Source organism: Leptonychotes weddellii, chromosome 6 (genome assembly GCF_054177405.1).
Source record: "Leptonychotes weddellii isolate Sample4059 chromosome 6, ASM5417740v2, whole genome shotgun sequence".
Taxonomy (NCBI): domain Eukaryota; kingdom Metazoa; phylum Chordata; class Mammalia; order Carnivora; family Phocidae; genus Leptonychotes; species Leptonychotes weddellii.
The window spans coordinates 88,056,116-88,073,502 of record NC_138374.1 but is presented as its reverse complement, the minus strand read 5'-3'; the positions used below and the strand labels follow the sequence as shown (position 1 = coordinate 88,073,502).

At 31.4% G+C, this 17,387-nt stretch overlaps 1 protein-coding gene across 1 annotated transcript in view; it reads left to right on the top strand.

Moving 5' to 3' along the window:
* Nucleotides 1-17,387, top strand: part of KIFAP3 (kinesin associated protein 3) — a 149,087-nt gene that overhangs the window by 114,574 nt on the left and 17,126 nt on the right. The window contains exon 17 of the mRNA XM_081824584.1: nt 315-414. Within this exon, the coding sequence (XP_081680710.1) occupies nt 315-414 (100 nt within the window). The remainder of the gene's footprint in view (nt 1-314; nt 415-17,387) is intronic.

Here is a 17,387-nt window from a genome sequence, read left to right as displayed (position 1 = left end):
ATCTTTTATCTATTTTTTACACAAGACTATAAGTCCCTTGAAGGTAGAGATTGTCTTATTTATCTCTGTGCTAGTATAGTACTACCACATAGTAGGTGCTCAATAAATGTTCAGTTGTTTTGCTGCATTGCTGTGAACACTTAAGTATGTATGGTCTTCTGCTCATATTCCCAGAGAGAGAAGCATGTCATACTAACATTTCTCTTTCCAGATTAAATATATAGATTATTTTCTATTGTGTTGCTTGATAGGGTAGTTTCCTTTTTATTCCCTACCAATATGTTTCACTATTTACCAATTTTCCTTCTTTCTAGATGGATTAATTGCTTCTGAAGGAGCCATAAGTCCAGATTTCTTCAATGATTATCACCTTCAAAATGGAGATGTAGTTGGGCAGCATTCATTTCCTGGCAGGTAAATACTTCCAAGAAAAATCTAATATATGGTGTTTCCCTTGTTTTTGAAAAATAGAATTCTCTTCACTCCCCCACTTTTCTATTTTCATTAAAGAGGAAAAAATCCTCAACATTTTCAAGAACGTGCTTGTTTGATATTAAATTAACTTATGGAGTCACATTTTCTATATTAAAAAAATGGAGATCGCAGATCTGGAAAAAAAAATGCTTCATCACTTTGGAAAATACAGGCTGTCCATTGAAATAGACAGTACCTTTGCCAAATTAATGAACTAGATTGTTTCCTAAGTGTTTTCCAAAGCCAATAAAATACAAGAACACAATACATGTATTTTAATAATTATTCAGATATCACTGTTTTTAGAAGTTGACATTTTGATTCAATTAAAGACTATTCTTCCCTGCATGGCATTCAAATAAAAGATTTAAAGAAAAAAAAATATGGCATTTCAGCATTGTTCTACAATTATAGTAAAGTTTCTCCCAGCAGATATCTCATTTCATTACTAGTGTCATGGATTTTTAAAATTTTATCAGAAAGTGTGTACAATATTTTCCTCTTCATATCATTCTTAGAGGTATAATATTTTAATTTAGTCTGTTGAAATTTCACATTATATTGGTTCGATGAATAGGTGGAGTCTTAGTTGCCCTTAAGACTCTTTTTTTCTTTAAAAAAATTGTGAACAATATGTTATAATTCTTAATGATCACTTATAATAAGCCATTTTAATCCAATAATTATTGCAAGCAATATTGATCATCTGTTGTGTATAATCTATTTTATGAATATTCTTCATTTATTTTAACCTGCACAGCAACATTTTAAAGCAAGTATTATTATAGCCATTTTACAAATGAAGAAATCAAGGCTCTAATAATTTAAGTTTAAATAGTCAACTCACAAAAGTAGGGTGGTAGAGAAAAAATTTGAACTCCGGTCTATATACCTCCAAATTTTAGGTTATTTCTAGTATAACATGATGCCTAATTTGGAAGGAAACATAACATACTATAGTGACTTTTTAAGTGTTTTTGTCTTTTTTTTTTTTTTACCACAACTCACATTAAGAAATATATTTCATATTGCAACCTAGTGCATGCACAAAGATATGTTTATATATATGTTTATATATTTGTTTATGTACATATATACCTATACATATAATGAAACAAAAAATTTTTTAAATGATAATTACTCTTAGTACCTGTAATGCACTATTCTGTTTCATTTTTGAAATGCAGATTGCAACCTGCTATATGATTTCATAGTTCATTGATGGTTGTGACCCAAAGTTTAAAAGCATGTTGAAAACTTAGGAGTATTACATGAAACGCAGTATAACCTTATATATAGTTCAGTATTCTGTAGTGGACTTTAAATAAATAATAACACTTCAGAAATAGTTTCATTGGTGTACTGGATTTTCATGGTAAGAAACTCTTGCCTCAGGGCATAAAAGTTAAACATGGTTAAATATCAGAAAGCATATGGCTTTTGATTGCTTCAGATGTTTCTGTCTATATTAGCTATAATTATTTAAATAGAGGCTCTGTTTAATCATTGTAACTACTATACTCCATCATGTGACAATTCACTGTAAAAATGTTTTCTGAAACATAACTGGAAAAGGAAGAAGTGATTTGGGTGTATAATCCTAATTATTTATATTGGAATTTTTGCTGATAACATTACAAAATTAATTATTGTGTCATTTATGTTTCACTATGAACAAAAACATTATTTTGGTATCTCCTGCAGATATTGCCAATCTAAAGAAAGCAGACTAATACTAATCATGCATTACTAATTTCAGAAAGACTTGCTTTCATTTTTTTATATGTATATGATTAAGAACCTGAACACTTGGATTAAAATTGAGTATTGAAAACAGTGAATTTATGAGCTCAATTCAACAAAATCTCTCATTTATGGTTTTCAAAAATGGTCATTTTATAAAACAATAAAAGTGTTTTAAGAGATAGTGGTACCCAATGAATAAATTATACATTGTGTCCAAAGATTTCAGGATTTTATTCCCCAGTTCTGTTAATAATTTTTTTTAAAAAAGACTTTGGGAAAGCCTCTTACCTTTGTACTTTCAGTTCCTTCTCAAGGGTAGAAATATTTCAGTTGCTTCTTTTACATCATAAAAGACACATCACAGTGATGTTGGCTTAAAGGATTAGCTAATAAAACATACTATAGACTATTTTTTTCAAATCAAAGGAGTGAAATACTTACTTATTATAATCATTTTGATTTGAGAATTATTTGACCTGTAAAAAAAAAAACTTCCCCTGAGAAAGTTAAGTCTTTCATCTCTTGTCTTTTGTAATTTTTCAGGCCTTAAATCACATAACTGTATCATTTTCTCTTTTTATTTCCAGAAGAAATAATTTACAATGAATTTCCTCAGTTTTTTTGTAAGTAATCAAATAAAAAGGGACTGTAAATTGTATCAGCAGAGATACAGAGAAAGTATATAGTATAGCCCAATACTCATAGTTGCTTTTTGCTATAGTTTGTTTTATTGACCTACTCTGGAATCATTTTCTCTTTCTTTTATTCAGTCATTTTTGGTTGGTTAGGATTCTCTTTTAATAGGATTTCTGTGCTCTTCTTTGATAGTAACAAACTGTGGATCTTAACTCTGGCTTACTTTTTAATTCTGCAAAGATTTAAGTATTTTAAATTGCTACATAATTATTCACATATTTGGCATGATCATTTTGCTGCATACTGTACCAGATGTGAAATTTTAAACTAATGGCTACCATTCAGCTTCTGATATCCAATAGGTAAATTTAAAGCCTATTAGATCACGTAACATTGCCTTAAAATACTACTTTTGAAACTTTTTACTTTAAATAGGAATATTTTAAACAAAATAGGAATATTTTTTGAGAAATGTGAACAGAGAATATTGAACTCTTATTCTTCATCTCCTTTGGAAAGATGAGAATATGCAGACTTAATGGGCAACATGAAAAATTTGAGTTAATAATGAAATTTGTAAGTATAATATCTTGATTGAGTTCTGAATATTGAAAAAAGTGTTCTTTAAATACTTGTAAAAAGAGGAAATGTTACCTATTTTGAAAGTTTTTTTCTTTAAATCAGGGAAATTATCCAGATGACTTACAAAATTTTCCCTGTTCTTTATCGTATGTCTTTTATAAATAAGCACTGTCAAGTTATCTGGAAGAAGAATTTTTTAAAAATTAATGTATAAAATGTGAATTTTTATCTTTACCATTGTTTTTAATGATTTGAGAATGTGAAATGATATGACAGTGCCAAGTGGCATGCTCTTCAGCCAGTATGCATGGCTTCTCGGTCCTTGTGGTTTTTTAATATATTAGTTTTAGTGGGTTCAGGTAAAGTAGATGATCCCAAGTTCCTGAAAGGTAAAAAATAAATTTCTAATTTGTATGATGAGGGTTTTTTTTTAATTATTCAAAGAAAAATTCTTCACTTTATTCCTAAAATGACAAAGTTTAGTAATAGGACAAATAGGTCTAAAAATGGGGACACTAAGCCAGATTTAGAGAATGGTTTAAACCATTTTAATTGGTATTTTTCTTAATGGTTTAAACCATTAAATTGGTATTAAAATCCAAGTGATCCTTCTTAATCTGAATGCCTACACTTTTGTAATAAACCAAGGCAGTTTAATTGGAAACAGTAAGTTAAACTCATCTATCCTATTCTGCAGAGGAGACTGGATGTTTGATAAAATAGATACTGGCAGTTGGACAGCAAATCCTGGGTTTTAGACATGCGTCACTATCAGTTTGAACCTCTTGGCGCCAGAATTTCCTGACATTTAGAGGTGATGCAAAATCCATTAGGGCTCCAAGGCATTAACTATAGAGTTGCCAATCCCAGAGGGTTAGATGTAAATCTTCCCCCCCTCCTCCAAAAAAAATCTGAACTGGTGTTAGAAAGTAAAGTGGAACTTGCTATTGAAGCTAATTAAAAATAATAGGAGTAGGACTAGCTTTTTTCCCCCTTATATACAATATATCCGCACCATATTTTTGGACCGTTTTTTTTATTATAACTCTTACTTTTTAAGACTAACAAGAACCTCATGTTGAGTATTTTTAAACTGCTTCCAGCTTTTACAAATCAGTTTTTGTTGCAGTAAAAATGGTCCATTTTTCTTTTATAGGAATCCAATTTTCATAAACTGGGAAAAAAAATTGCAGAGACTGCTTAGGTTTCCTTGGGGCTTTGAAAAATATTTTTCAGAGGGCCTGGAGTTCTTTGTGGTTGGCACAGTGATGTCATTCACTGACCGTTTCACTGGAGTCAAAGATGAAATAGATGTGTGCTTTATCTGAGCCATCTGATTCTTACACTTTCATTTTCTGTGTGTGTTTTAGATAGCCTGCCTCATTCTTTCCCTTTCTGAGAATACTTGGGCATTAACTATTCTGTCCATTATATGTATTATATATTATACATACACACTTTTTATTCCATTCTTTCTAATTTATTTTTTTCAAACATTAAATCACAGTTGAAATGATAGTTGCACTTTTTAAAATCATCCTGAGTAGAGCTAACAAATTATTTTCTTAATATATAAAAAATAATCTTTTATCCAAATTTTTAAATGTATAATTTTTCCTGAGACAATGATTCTACATGTCAAAATTAGACTTATTTCTTTAGCTCTCAGGCCATTTTAATTATACTCAGCTATTTAGTCAGTTTTTTCATTTGAAAAAAGTAACCTCAAAATTACATATTCTCTGTCTAAATGTCATTGTGTAGTGTTTACAGAACTACATATTATTCTTAGAACTATATATTATGAGAGTATTTCAAAGCAGTTATTCAAAGGAGAAATCAAATTATTGTCTTTCTTAGAACCCTTCATTTGGCGAGTCAAGAAGTTTTTATATTGAGAGGAATGTAAATATGCTTATAAAATACCTTCTTTGATAAGTCCTGTATCAATTTTAATTGATAACCCATACTCTTCTATTCTAATAAAGTTTTAGTGACCTTCATTACTGAGTAAGTAGTATAGAAATTATATGGAAGGATCAAAAGAAAATGAAAAGCACCTCCTAGAAATAGCTCCTTTGATACACATTGAGACCAGCCGTTTGTTCAGCAGCATTTTAGGAACTAAATGAATTGGTATATACTTATGAAATCTTTTAAAGATAGTCATTCAGTAAAATACTGCTTTATTTACTGTGCTATTAAATTTTTATCAAAAATTATAGTTTATTAATTTATTTACCTATTGATTTTTCTCAGAGGAGAACATTCATGAGAAGTCTTTAAAAAAAAATCTCCTGACTTTAGTAATTTTTTTCAGACATGGTGGTTACAAAATAAAGGAACCAGATTCCATTTTCACCTATCAATTGCCAAAATTTTTTTAATACTAATACCCACCCAGAGGAGCAAAGAAGTACTCAGATACACTTCTGTGGGAATTTAAATGGATAAAACCTTTGTGGAATGTATTTGGTAATAGAGAACAAGATCCTTACATCGTTCACTTCCTATAGCTCCGTAATTTCATTTCTAATGATTTATCCTTATGGAGTAATTAGAAGTAAACACTAGATAAACAAACTATTAAAAAATAAGTGTGTGTCGAAGTGTAAGTGTAGTGAATGTCGTGTACACCTATTTAATTGTGGAGTAAATGTTATTTTTAGCACCTGCTTTTGTGCCACATGATTTTATTCACAGATTAGATTACACCAGTGTTCTGATTTAAGAACATAAATATGAAGGTCAAAATAGGTAAAAATATATATATTTAGCAATAGGTAATCACTTTACATAAATTCTCCACTTTTTAAAGAACTGATCACAGAGATCACAAAAATTTGATTTTTCCTTATTGAAAATTCTTTTAAAAAAATATTATTCACCCCTAATGTTTTGATAGCATAAAGTGAATATACCACTGCCACATCTCTGATTTCTAGTAATGAAATTCGACAGTATGTTTGGAGTGTTTGGTCATTCCATTTATATTCATTTGCATGTATTAAAACATTATGACAAGAGATTCATTGATTTAATCTTAATATGTAAACATTTTCAATTAAAAAACAAAAACTTACTGAATGCTTTGTATATGCAAGGCACTTATTATATATCTTATTGACTCTCTGTTCCTTCCATACACATTTGCATAGGTCCCTAATAATTTGTTCTTGACTGTATCTAGTTTGGGGTATTTGCAAGAGTTACTTCTCAGTTTAAATGCAATTTTGTGAAGTCATGATTAAAACAGAGTAAAACCTCTGTATAGAAGCTGATGGAGGTTGGGTAACAGATATTATTCTATTTACTTTTAAAAGTTGCTCTGTGTCAGGGTATATGATTTGGTCTAAAAATATCTAGATCTGTGCAATTTTTATTATAATTGTATTAGGTTATCCAAATAACATTGTTCTTAATATATGTAAACATGTATTTCAAGCCTAGTAATTAGTGCTATAATAATAATAATAATGTAATTATAATAAGAATTTTAAGTTCTTCCTCCTTTCATCAATATTAACCAATCAGAAATGTATGGTGAAATTTCTTAAAATGAATAAAACCATTTATAAGAAATAATACCATGTGACAGGTAAAATTTTATCTAAGGTAATGAAATTTTACTTTTAAACTTGTGGGATGGTGAAAACAGAACAAGAGTGGCAATAGCTATGTAACACATTCTGATGAGAAAATTAAACCAATGCAAATAAGTGATTTTTACACTATGAGACTCTTGCTGTAACATAATTCTTACATTAAATTGCATTTTTCTTTCTAAATACTCCCATAGCAATTCTGCCACTTATTTTGTTTACTTCAGAAGATGGAATGTCTTAGGAGCCTTCTAAAAGTTTCAAGGAATAAAATGTTAAGGTGTTTTGTTTTTGTTTTTGTTTTTTGTCTAAATCAAAGTATACAAAGACTAGTAACTTGCATTTAGTTAGCATTTATATCATCATGTATTTCATTTGATCATTAATAGTGTGTGAGGTAGATAAGGGAAAGAGTAGTATCGTCCTTATTTTAACAAATGTAGAAAGGAAGGCTTAGAGATTTTTAAGGGGCTAGTCCAAAACCAGATAGCTAATAGTGAAGCCTTTACTGTTATACCATCATGGCCTCCAAAAGGCAAGCAGAGTTGTTAGTCTAACAGTGAACTGTGCTTTAGAGTGTCTTAGAGTAAATGTTATTAAAATTCAGAGTAAGATATGTGGTTTTTGTTACGCGGTACGACATTGTTTACCTACTTTAATACACTTGACACTGTTTATTACAAATTGGTGCTTCAGATTGCTTGGAGGCAAGTTGCTAAAAATGTATTAACACACACATACAGAAAAAAGAAAAAAAATGTATTAACACATTAACTAATTAGTTCATTACTGTTAAATTCTCTTAGGTACTTACTAGTTCATTAGGTTCTCCACATAGAATAATCTAGCCATATAAAAAAGGAGGATGAAATGAGTAAAATAATCTCAGTCTATAAGGGTTAATATCTCTTACAAACCATTTATTTAGCTAATTAACCAATGTAAATGTTTATATACATGATGCTATTATTTTAGGCCTATACATGAATCCTCATATATTAGTATTATCTTATTTGTTTAGACATTTTATAGAGACAGCTTCTTTCTAGCCTTGAACAAAGGCAAGGAAATTTGGTTCTGCTACTTGGACACTAATGATTTGCATTTCCCAAGGAGAATTGAATTAGGTTTTATTAGTAATTTGGGCCCATAACTTTTAAGGCCAGATTTTATTAGATTATCACACATCAGCATTAGCAAATTGTAAACTTTACTGAAATACAGAAATAGAAGCCAAAATTCAAGGCTCAGAATCCTGGAAACTTGGGAAGATGTTTTATCCTAGAGAAATTATACTCCTAACTTGGAAAAATATTTTAAGTGATTTACTTTCCTTTGGAAATTTAGAAGCAAGAGAAAAAGTTGGCAATAAAACTACCCTCGTTAAGTTTGTGGTAATTTTCAGTCTGGTGATCTGAGCAGAGTTTTTGGAGGCATACATGTTAGCTGTATATGAAGTCCAAAGATGCTCCCAAAGAAAACCAAATTTATTGTCACTTTATTTCAGACTTTTATTTAGATGAAATTCAGCATGACTGAGTCTATAAATTAGAAAAAAAGTAATCTGACTATGACTAGATCCTATAAAAATGTTAACACATCAATTATGGTGTAGCTTTGTACTAGAAGAAATGACATGGGAGTTAATCCAGTCATGACTAGGAAGTTAATTATATCACCACCTTTTAAGAGTGATTATCTAGTGTTAAAGTTTATACATTTTTTATATGTATTAATCACATTTTTGTTGACTCTACAGATATATAAAAATTAGTTGTAAATTTAAATGGAAAGAAAGTAGAAAGTCCATCAGCAGATATGAGTGCTTTTATGACATGCTCTTAGTTTCAAAAAAATGAGGTTTTTTTTTTAAGGGAATGGGATGTAAATTACCATTATAAAGCCTTGCTTAGTGACATTCTAATTAAAATAACAAAATTGTAAGCAATTTGTTTGATAAACACCACCACCCCCTCCAAAAAAAAAAAAAAAGAGAGAGAGAGAGAGAGGAAAACGCAGTATGTCATCTCTTATTTCCTATAAATCTGGATTTGGTGATATTGAGTTTACTCCTAAACTCAGAGATATTTTCTAATTTAAAGTTGATTTATTGTAGCTCATCTGTGTTTTGATTAACAATGTGATTTAAGTATTCATGAACAATTGTTAAAAATTCCTTATATTAGAAATGTTAAGTCAAATATTTTTTCTTATTTGTTTAAAAAATATGAAGTCTAGAGCCTATAGGTTTTTAAACATAATATTAATTAATTCCCATATTTCCCATATTGCCCATAGTCCTTCCAGATGTGCTATTACAAATAGCTTACCCTTCATATATGAGCCATATGGGTTCTGTAAACTGATTTGCACTTATTTTGAATAGGAATTGTATAGATTGCAGATGAATTATTAAAGTATATGTATAATTGCCAAATAAATCTAAGAGCAAAATATTAAATTGTAGTAAATGAGAAAAGAATGTGCAAATGAAGACCTGCCTGCTTTAATAACTTTAGTGGTTACCTTCTCAGTTTCAACCAAAAGAAAAGAGTTGCCTTTTTAAAAAATTTTTTTGGTTATTGTGTTTAAAAAAAAAAAGGGGGTCTATAAAACTGCTTACAGAAGTATCTAAGACAAAAACAAGGAAATATAATGTTCTAAACTCAGCCAGTCCAAACCACTTGAGCTGCTATGACAGCTCATAAAACTGAGAGTAGTTTTTAACTGGGCTCTGTTTTACATTGCCAAAGTGAATTTTCCTTGCAGGAAGTAGCCAGAGGGTTTATTTAGTTTCCAGTCCATGGCTTTGATCTTTCTGTACTGTCACATCTCGGGTTACATAGCCCTTTTTCACTGCAGTAAATCTGCAACAGTTAATGAGAATAAAATTTCCTCCTCCTTACTGATCACATGCTGTTAAATGCCAAACCACAGCCAACTGCATATTTGCAAAATTTTAGCTACAATGTATGAAAACAGTGCAATCAATTTAATCTTGTTGTCTTTGTAATTCATTTTATTGGGCTTTCTGCCTTTTTAAGTGACCTACTTTATCAAGTAAGTGGTTGCAAAGCCAAATCTGGGAGAAAGATTTAGAATGTTAGTAAACTGAGAGGCAAAAGGTGTGCATGTGTTGAGGAGGGGTGAAGAGGTGGGTGCACATGCATGTATACCACTATTGAGATTCAAATTGAGTCCCCTTTAATGCTTTTGAAATACCAGGCCTTCCTTTCTCTTCAAATAAGCTGATTTGTTATTACTTTGATTATATTGTATGTTCCATTTTAACATAAATTTTTACCTAATGAGTTTATTAGTAAGTCAGAACATTATTTTTCACTTTTGATTATAGAGAAGATTCTATAGTATTTAGTGGAATTTAAAGGATTTCAAAAAAGTTGATCTCTATATTATAAGAGCTGTTCTCAAAGTAAAAACTTTTTTTAAAAGATTTTATTTATTTATTTGACAGAGAGAGACACAGAGAGAGAGGGAACACAAGCAGGGGGAGTGGGAGAGGGAAAAGCAGACCTCCCATGGAGCAGGGAGCCTGATGCAGGGCTCCATCCCAGGACCCTGGGATCATAACCTGAGCTGAAGGCAGATGCTTAACGACTGAGCCACCCAGCGCCCCAAAAATAACATTTTTATCAGCACCTACTGAACTATCTTAATCAAATGGGTCATGCTTAGTAATATTATAAATATCTGTTGAGTAAACCAATGGAAATTCAAAATCACATTAAGCAAGCTGAATTTTATACATTATTAAATGTATATATCTGCATACTGAAATATAATAAAATCTTATTTTTTTTTCTTTTTTGGCTACAGTGAAATCTCAGTTGAGGCATTATTTGACTCAGTTAATATATGTTGTTAACTTTATTTCACTTATACCTTTAATCTTTTCGTCTGTCTTATTTTGTAGTTGGCAACTGGAATTTAACTTCCCTCCCAAGAAATTCACACTTAAAGGCCATTTTAGATGATAGCCATTGATAAATATACTCTATTAATACTATATGATTATATAGATCATATTTAAATATGTAAATATGATATATTATAAAATAAATTAGATAGAAAGAAAGCTGCCTTTAGTTTCTCACCATTGAAGTCACAGTTACTGTTATAGCCATCTGCTTTCACAGAGTAAGGCATTTCTACTCTCATAAAAGTAAAAATGTTGGGCATAATACCCATTCATTGATTTAGATCACTATCATAAAAACAATGACTAAAAATGTATTGAAACTCAGAATATTTCTAAATTGGAGGCAATAAAATCACATCTCCTGATAAAACAGAGGGAGGACCCACTTTGGGAAAAGTGCCAGTTGTTAGTTACCCCAATAAGAAAGGAGGGTAGGAAAGGAGTGGCTTGAAAATTTTAAACGGCCCTAGGCCTTTCCAGCAGGTGTTACATATAATGTAAAAATGTTGAACTTTAACATTTTAGTTTGTTCTCTTGGAATTACTGTGTTTTCCAATAAGCCTGTCTATGTGTACTTAAACCGCAACATCATAGTTTGCAGGTGAAAAAAATGATTGAGGCTGAAATAAAATTTTAGCCTCTGTATCTGGTAGGGAAGGCTGTTCTATAGTCTGTTGCTTTGTTTTTCTGCAACTTTAAATCTGCATCAGATCATTAGTCCATAACCCACTCAAAATTCTCTATTTGAAAGTCCACGGAAAATTTCTGCACAAAGTAAACATTAATTTTTTTTTTAAAGATTTTATTTATTTATTTGACAGAGACACAGCGAGAGAGGGAACACATGCAGGGGGAGTGGGAGAGGGAGAAGCAGGCTTCCTGCAGAGCAGGGAGCCCGATGTGGGGCTCGATCCCAGGACCCTGAGATCACGACCTGAGCCGAAGGCAGACGCTTAACCAACTGAGCCACCCAGGTGCCCCAGTAAACATTAATTTTTTAAAAGTTTTTGTTGTTTTTTAAAAAAAAATCTTAACTAAGTGAAGCTGCTCAAAAAAGTTTGTTTCTAGAACATGAACAGTCCGGTCCAGTTTTAAATGAAACTACTGGAAAGGAGTAGAAACAACACAGGCTTCAATACCATACAGACTTAATCTTTATTTGAATTGTATTATTTGAAAAGTTATTCTCTAAAATGGTTTCACATCTGTCTACAGTCAGATATATTGATTAATAGTGATGGTATTTATGAAAAACATTGCTGAGTGCCAGGCAGTATGCTGATTGCTGCTTATTACATTCCTTATCTAATTTAATCTTAACAGCTCAGGGAAGAAGACATTATTATTAAGAAAAGCAAAGCTTATCAAGTTAAGCAACTTGCCCATGGTTATCATTCCATGACTTAATCTCTTATTTTTACCCATCTTTTTTTCTCCCTTCTGTTACAATTAAGGAAGTGTCCCTTTTTTCAAAGTCCAGTCCGTTCATTTGCTCTGAATTCCATCCCTTCTTGCCTCCTCAAGGACTTCTTCCACGCCACCCTTCTTTCCCCTCTACTGGGTCAGTCCTGCCAGTTTATAATCATAATCTGGAATCCCCCTAGTGAAATTCTCTTTGGCCCCACATCACATTTTACCTACTGCTCATCTCTCACTGCTTTCATGTAATACTCCTCAAAAGACTCCCATCTACCCTTCAGGTTCTCCAGTCTAGTTGAAATCACCAGTAACCTTCATAGTGCCAAGTCCAGTGGACGTTTCTTGTCTTTAACTCAGCTGTGTTTGGCACAGATGTCAGGGCCCTGCTTTTTGAATTCTCTTCTTTCATCTCTCAAGATACCCCATTTTTCTGATTTTCCACTGAGCCGTTCTCCATTCCTTTCCAGTGTTCTGTACTGGATATTCCTCTTCCTTTTCACCTTTTAACACTGCTTACTTCAGGGCTTTGGCTGTGTTCTCTATGACACCCACTACCTAAAGGATTTCATCTAGATTCCATGGCCTTAGATACAAACTATAACCTTATATTTTCATCTGAGACCTCTTCTCTGAGTACCAACCATTCCTGTCACTGTTTAACATATCCAGTTGAATGTTTCAAAAATCATCAAATGTAACTTTGATTTCCTACATGCAAATAGGTCCGTCCCCTAATCTCCCATCTCAGTGAATGTCACCATCATTCAGTAGGTCAAACCATAGACTTTGGAGTCTTTCTTGGTTCCTCCCTTTTCCTCAAATACTGCTTCCTCAAAGAGCCTTTTTCTGATGAAACTATCAAAGCAGCTCTTTCTCCCCCATCCTATAGTTACTGTTTTAGCACCCTAATCATCTATTTTGTGGTTCACTTGTTTATAAACCTCCTTCCACAAGAATGTAGTCTCCAGAAGACCAGACTTTCTTATTCAATGTTGTTATCTACAGTGCCTGGCATACTCTAGTTCTCGGTACTTATTTGTTTAATAAATGAGTTATAAGGGTCAGAGCTGTTACTCAAACACATATATGTCTTACTCCATTTCCCATGCTGTATTTTATTTTCATTGTTAACTTTCAGGGTCTTAATTTTATGTTTAATCTTTACTATTTCAGTAATCTTTCAAATGTACAATGCATAGTATTCATTATATATGTAATTGATATATATATAATGTGCTTGTATTATAAAATTTGAGATAGGAACCTATGCTATAGGAGAAAATTTTGAATAACATATAAAAGATAAAAACTGTCTTTTGAATTGCAGTATTTTATACAGATAAAGATGCTTGCCTTTGTAGTTAGGATTGAATTAAGAAATTCTTAGTACCCATGTATTATACTACTACATATCTATTTGAATCTACTAAGAAATACTTATCTATACTGAATGTAAGCATTCTCTACCATAAAAAAAAATTATTGCCAAAAGGGATATTACAAGTTTTACATTAGTTTTCATTACCAAATAGCTTATGTTCTGTTAGAAACAAATTCTATGTCATACTTAAATTGAATAAAAGGGGGTTTCTTTGATATTTCTTTCCTATTACTGGGTCTTAAATAATGACCTGTTGGTAATCAGTAAATCAGAAGTACAGCATATATACTGTTGGAGGTTATTTTGTTATTTCCAAAAGATACCTTTAACTTTTATTTAAAGAAATTTAATGAAATTATAGAGTAATGACAAATGAAATTAACTTTATAGAGTATAAAATAAAGATATAGTCAAGGTAAGGGTGTGCATTAAATGTTTTAATACTTAAATTTTCCTTTACTCAGTAACCTTTTTAATTGACAAGCACTTGAATGGGCTCTAGGGATATAGAGATCAGTAAGAATTAATCACTTTCCCTTTGAGAAGCTTATGGTTCAGGGTTAAAATATAATTTTTTGAGATGTTATTCTTTATAGCAACTTTTTTTCTTTGAAAACATTTAAGGGTAATGTGTTAGCAGACCTAGAAAGGGAATTAATGAATTAATACTAAGTATATTATCAGTATTTGGACATGGTTGGTCTAATACATTTTTAGGTTATTCCCACACCTTGATTAAATAAATAAATGAATAAATAAATGAATAATAAATTTAATTGATTAAACTGATTAATAAATTTAATCATTAATAAATGATTAAATAAATGAATAAACAAATGTATTATACATTTCTGAATTGTCCTTAATCTTTAGAGGACACAGAATTAATCTTTAGAAAAGAATGTCACTCGGGCGCCTGGGTGGCTCAGTCATTAAGTGTCTGCCATCAGCTCAGGTCATGATTCCGGGGTCCTGGGATTGAGCCCCACATCGGGCTTCCTGCTCAGCAGGGAGTCTGCTTCTCCCTCTCCCTCTCCCCCTGCTTGTGTACCTGCTTTCTCTCTCTCTCTCTCTCTCTCTCTCTCTGTCAAATAAATAAATAAAATCTTCAAAAGAAAAGAAAAGAATGCCACTCCATCTTAATAAACAGTTTTTTAAGAGTATGCTATTTGGAGTATTGCAATTTCTTAACTTCCATTACAAAAATTATACACCTTTAGTATTGTTTTAAAGAGAAAGAATCAGATAATCTGATGATGTTATATGTCAGTTATATCTCAAAGCTGGAAAAAAATAAAATTAAAAAAATTTTAAAGATGTGATGAATTTTCTTAGATGAGAAAGCAAATAGAGTGATAGATTCAGATATTTTTGCATTTTAAGCTAAGCAGTGCAATACTTGACAAAGAATCCCATTATTATTGAAATACAACCTCTTGAATTATATAGGCTGTTTAATAAAACATTATACTTTGATGGTCTGGTAATTCCCTAGAATTTAATTACTTCATAGAACAATAAGCACTTCGGAAGGATTAGTCCAGATAGAAACTTGATGTGGCTCTGTAGTAGAGACAGTGCCTCTTTACAAACATACCAGTGTCCTACAAAACATAATTTGAATAACTGCGAGGTTTGAGGAGAGCCATTATATCAGAGTTTGATGTGAATGTTGATTTCTGATGCCTTCCATCTCATGAGCAAAGGTTTACAGAGTAGAAACCTTTCATTTTACATAGTAGGTAGGTGGGTAGGTAGGTAGGCAAGCAGATAGATATTCTCAAGGGAACATATGACACTACATTTTAGTCTTTGAACTTCTTTTAACATTGACATTGTTGATGTCAATTTTAGTAATAGGAAATTATTTTAGTAATAGGAAAGAAATTTTAGTAATAGGAATTTTAGTAATAGGAAAGAAATATCAAAGAAACCCCCTTTTATTCAATTTAAGTATGACATAGAATTTGTTTCTAACAGAATGTAAGCTATTTGGTAATGAAAACTAAGGTAAAACTTGTAATATCCCTATCATTGACTATTGATGAACTCTCAAAACTTTTAATTGAAAGGGTTTTAGATTACAAAGATTTGTATCAGGTTTTCTCATTAAAAAAAAAAAGGCAGTAAACTTCCATTGGTGGTTATTTGGAAATGGAGGAGATGTCTGGAGTTAAGGAGATTAATTATAGACTATAATCCTGTAGATTATAATCCTGTAGGAATTTTAGGTCAATATGCAGTCTTTCAGTAGTAGCCCAAACCACTTGGTAATCTCATAACTGCTTAGTGCCTTCTATTAATTAAATAGCTCAGATCTACTTTGAAGAGACAAATGGGACAGTCTGTAGTGGAATCAATTTTCAAATGTTGCTTTGTTTTTATATTTCAGAAGAATGATTAGTAATTTTCTAAACTGCATATACTTTAATAGTTAATTGTAAGTAAATGTAAAATCTGTGTATGTCTATTTTGGTTTTTATGGAAAAGCTACATATTTCTACAGTCTCATTTCAGACGAGAGAGGCACAATCAACAGATGCTTTCTTATGTCCTTTGAGTTAAAAATTATAAAATAGCCTTTTGAATAGACTCATAAACAGGGCCATAATTAATGATTTCCTGAATATCTTCTCTTTTGTGGGCATAAATCTGCGTTATATTCAAGTAATATCATATAAATTGAGCCTCTTTTCTTTATCTTTTTTTTAATTATTATTATGTTAATCACCATACATTACATCATTAGTTTTTGATGTAGTGTTCCATGATTCATTGTTTGCGTAATACACCCAGTGCTCCATGCAGAACGTGCCCTCTTTAATACCCATCACCAGGCTAACCCATCCTCCCACCCCTCTCCCCTCTAGAACCCTCAGTTTGTTTTTCAGAGTCCATGGTCTCTCACGGTTCATCTCCCCCTCTGATTCCCCCCCTTCATTTTTCCCTTCCTGCTATCTTCTTCCTTTATTTATTTATTTATTTATTTTACTAAAGTTAATACATCCCAGTTTTTCAGAAATTCTTTCCATTTCAGGTTTTTCCAGCCAAAAACAAAGCACTTTCATTTTGGCCTGTCAGAAATTAAAAGACAATACAGTCTTAAAAAGGAATCCAGATTTGTGTTGACAGTATCAAGTGGCTAATTTAGAGCCCCTCAAATGTGAAAGGATGGGAGGAGGCTTCTATGAACATAGTTAGGCAAGTAAATTTTTAAATTGCAACTGTAACCTAAAAATTACATATTTTCAAATTGTTACAAGAAACCCCATAAAGCTTTATTTACGTGGGTGTTCAAATATCATGCTAAGACCTTTTTGGGGATGGTAAAAGACCAGGAATTCTTTAAAGTCTTAAAAATTTAAAAAAAAAAAAAAACGTTTTCTGGGTTTTAGGGGCTTTATAAATATTGGACTATTGTAATTTAACTTGTTCTCTGTATACACTAAAGGGAAAAAAGGAACTATTACAATTTCTTACAGTTGCATCTTGCCTTTTCCCCTAAAGTCTTGAGGGTGGGGAGTACTATTTGCCATCATCAAGTGAACACCATGGTCATTTTAAATAAGTCAATTTGTAATCTTTCCTTGTCCTACATACTTGAAAA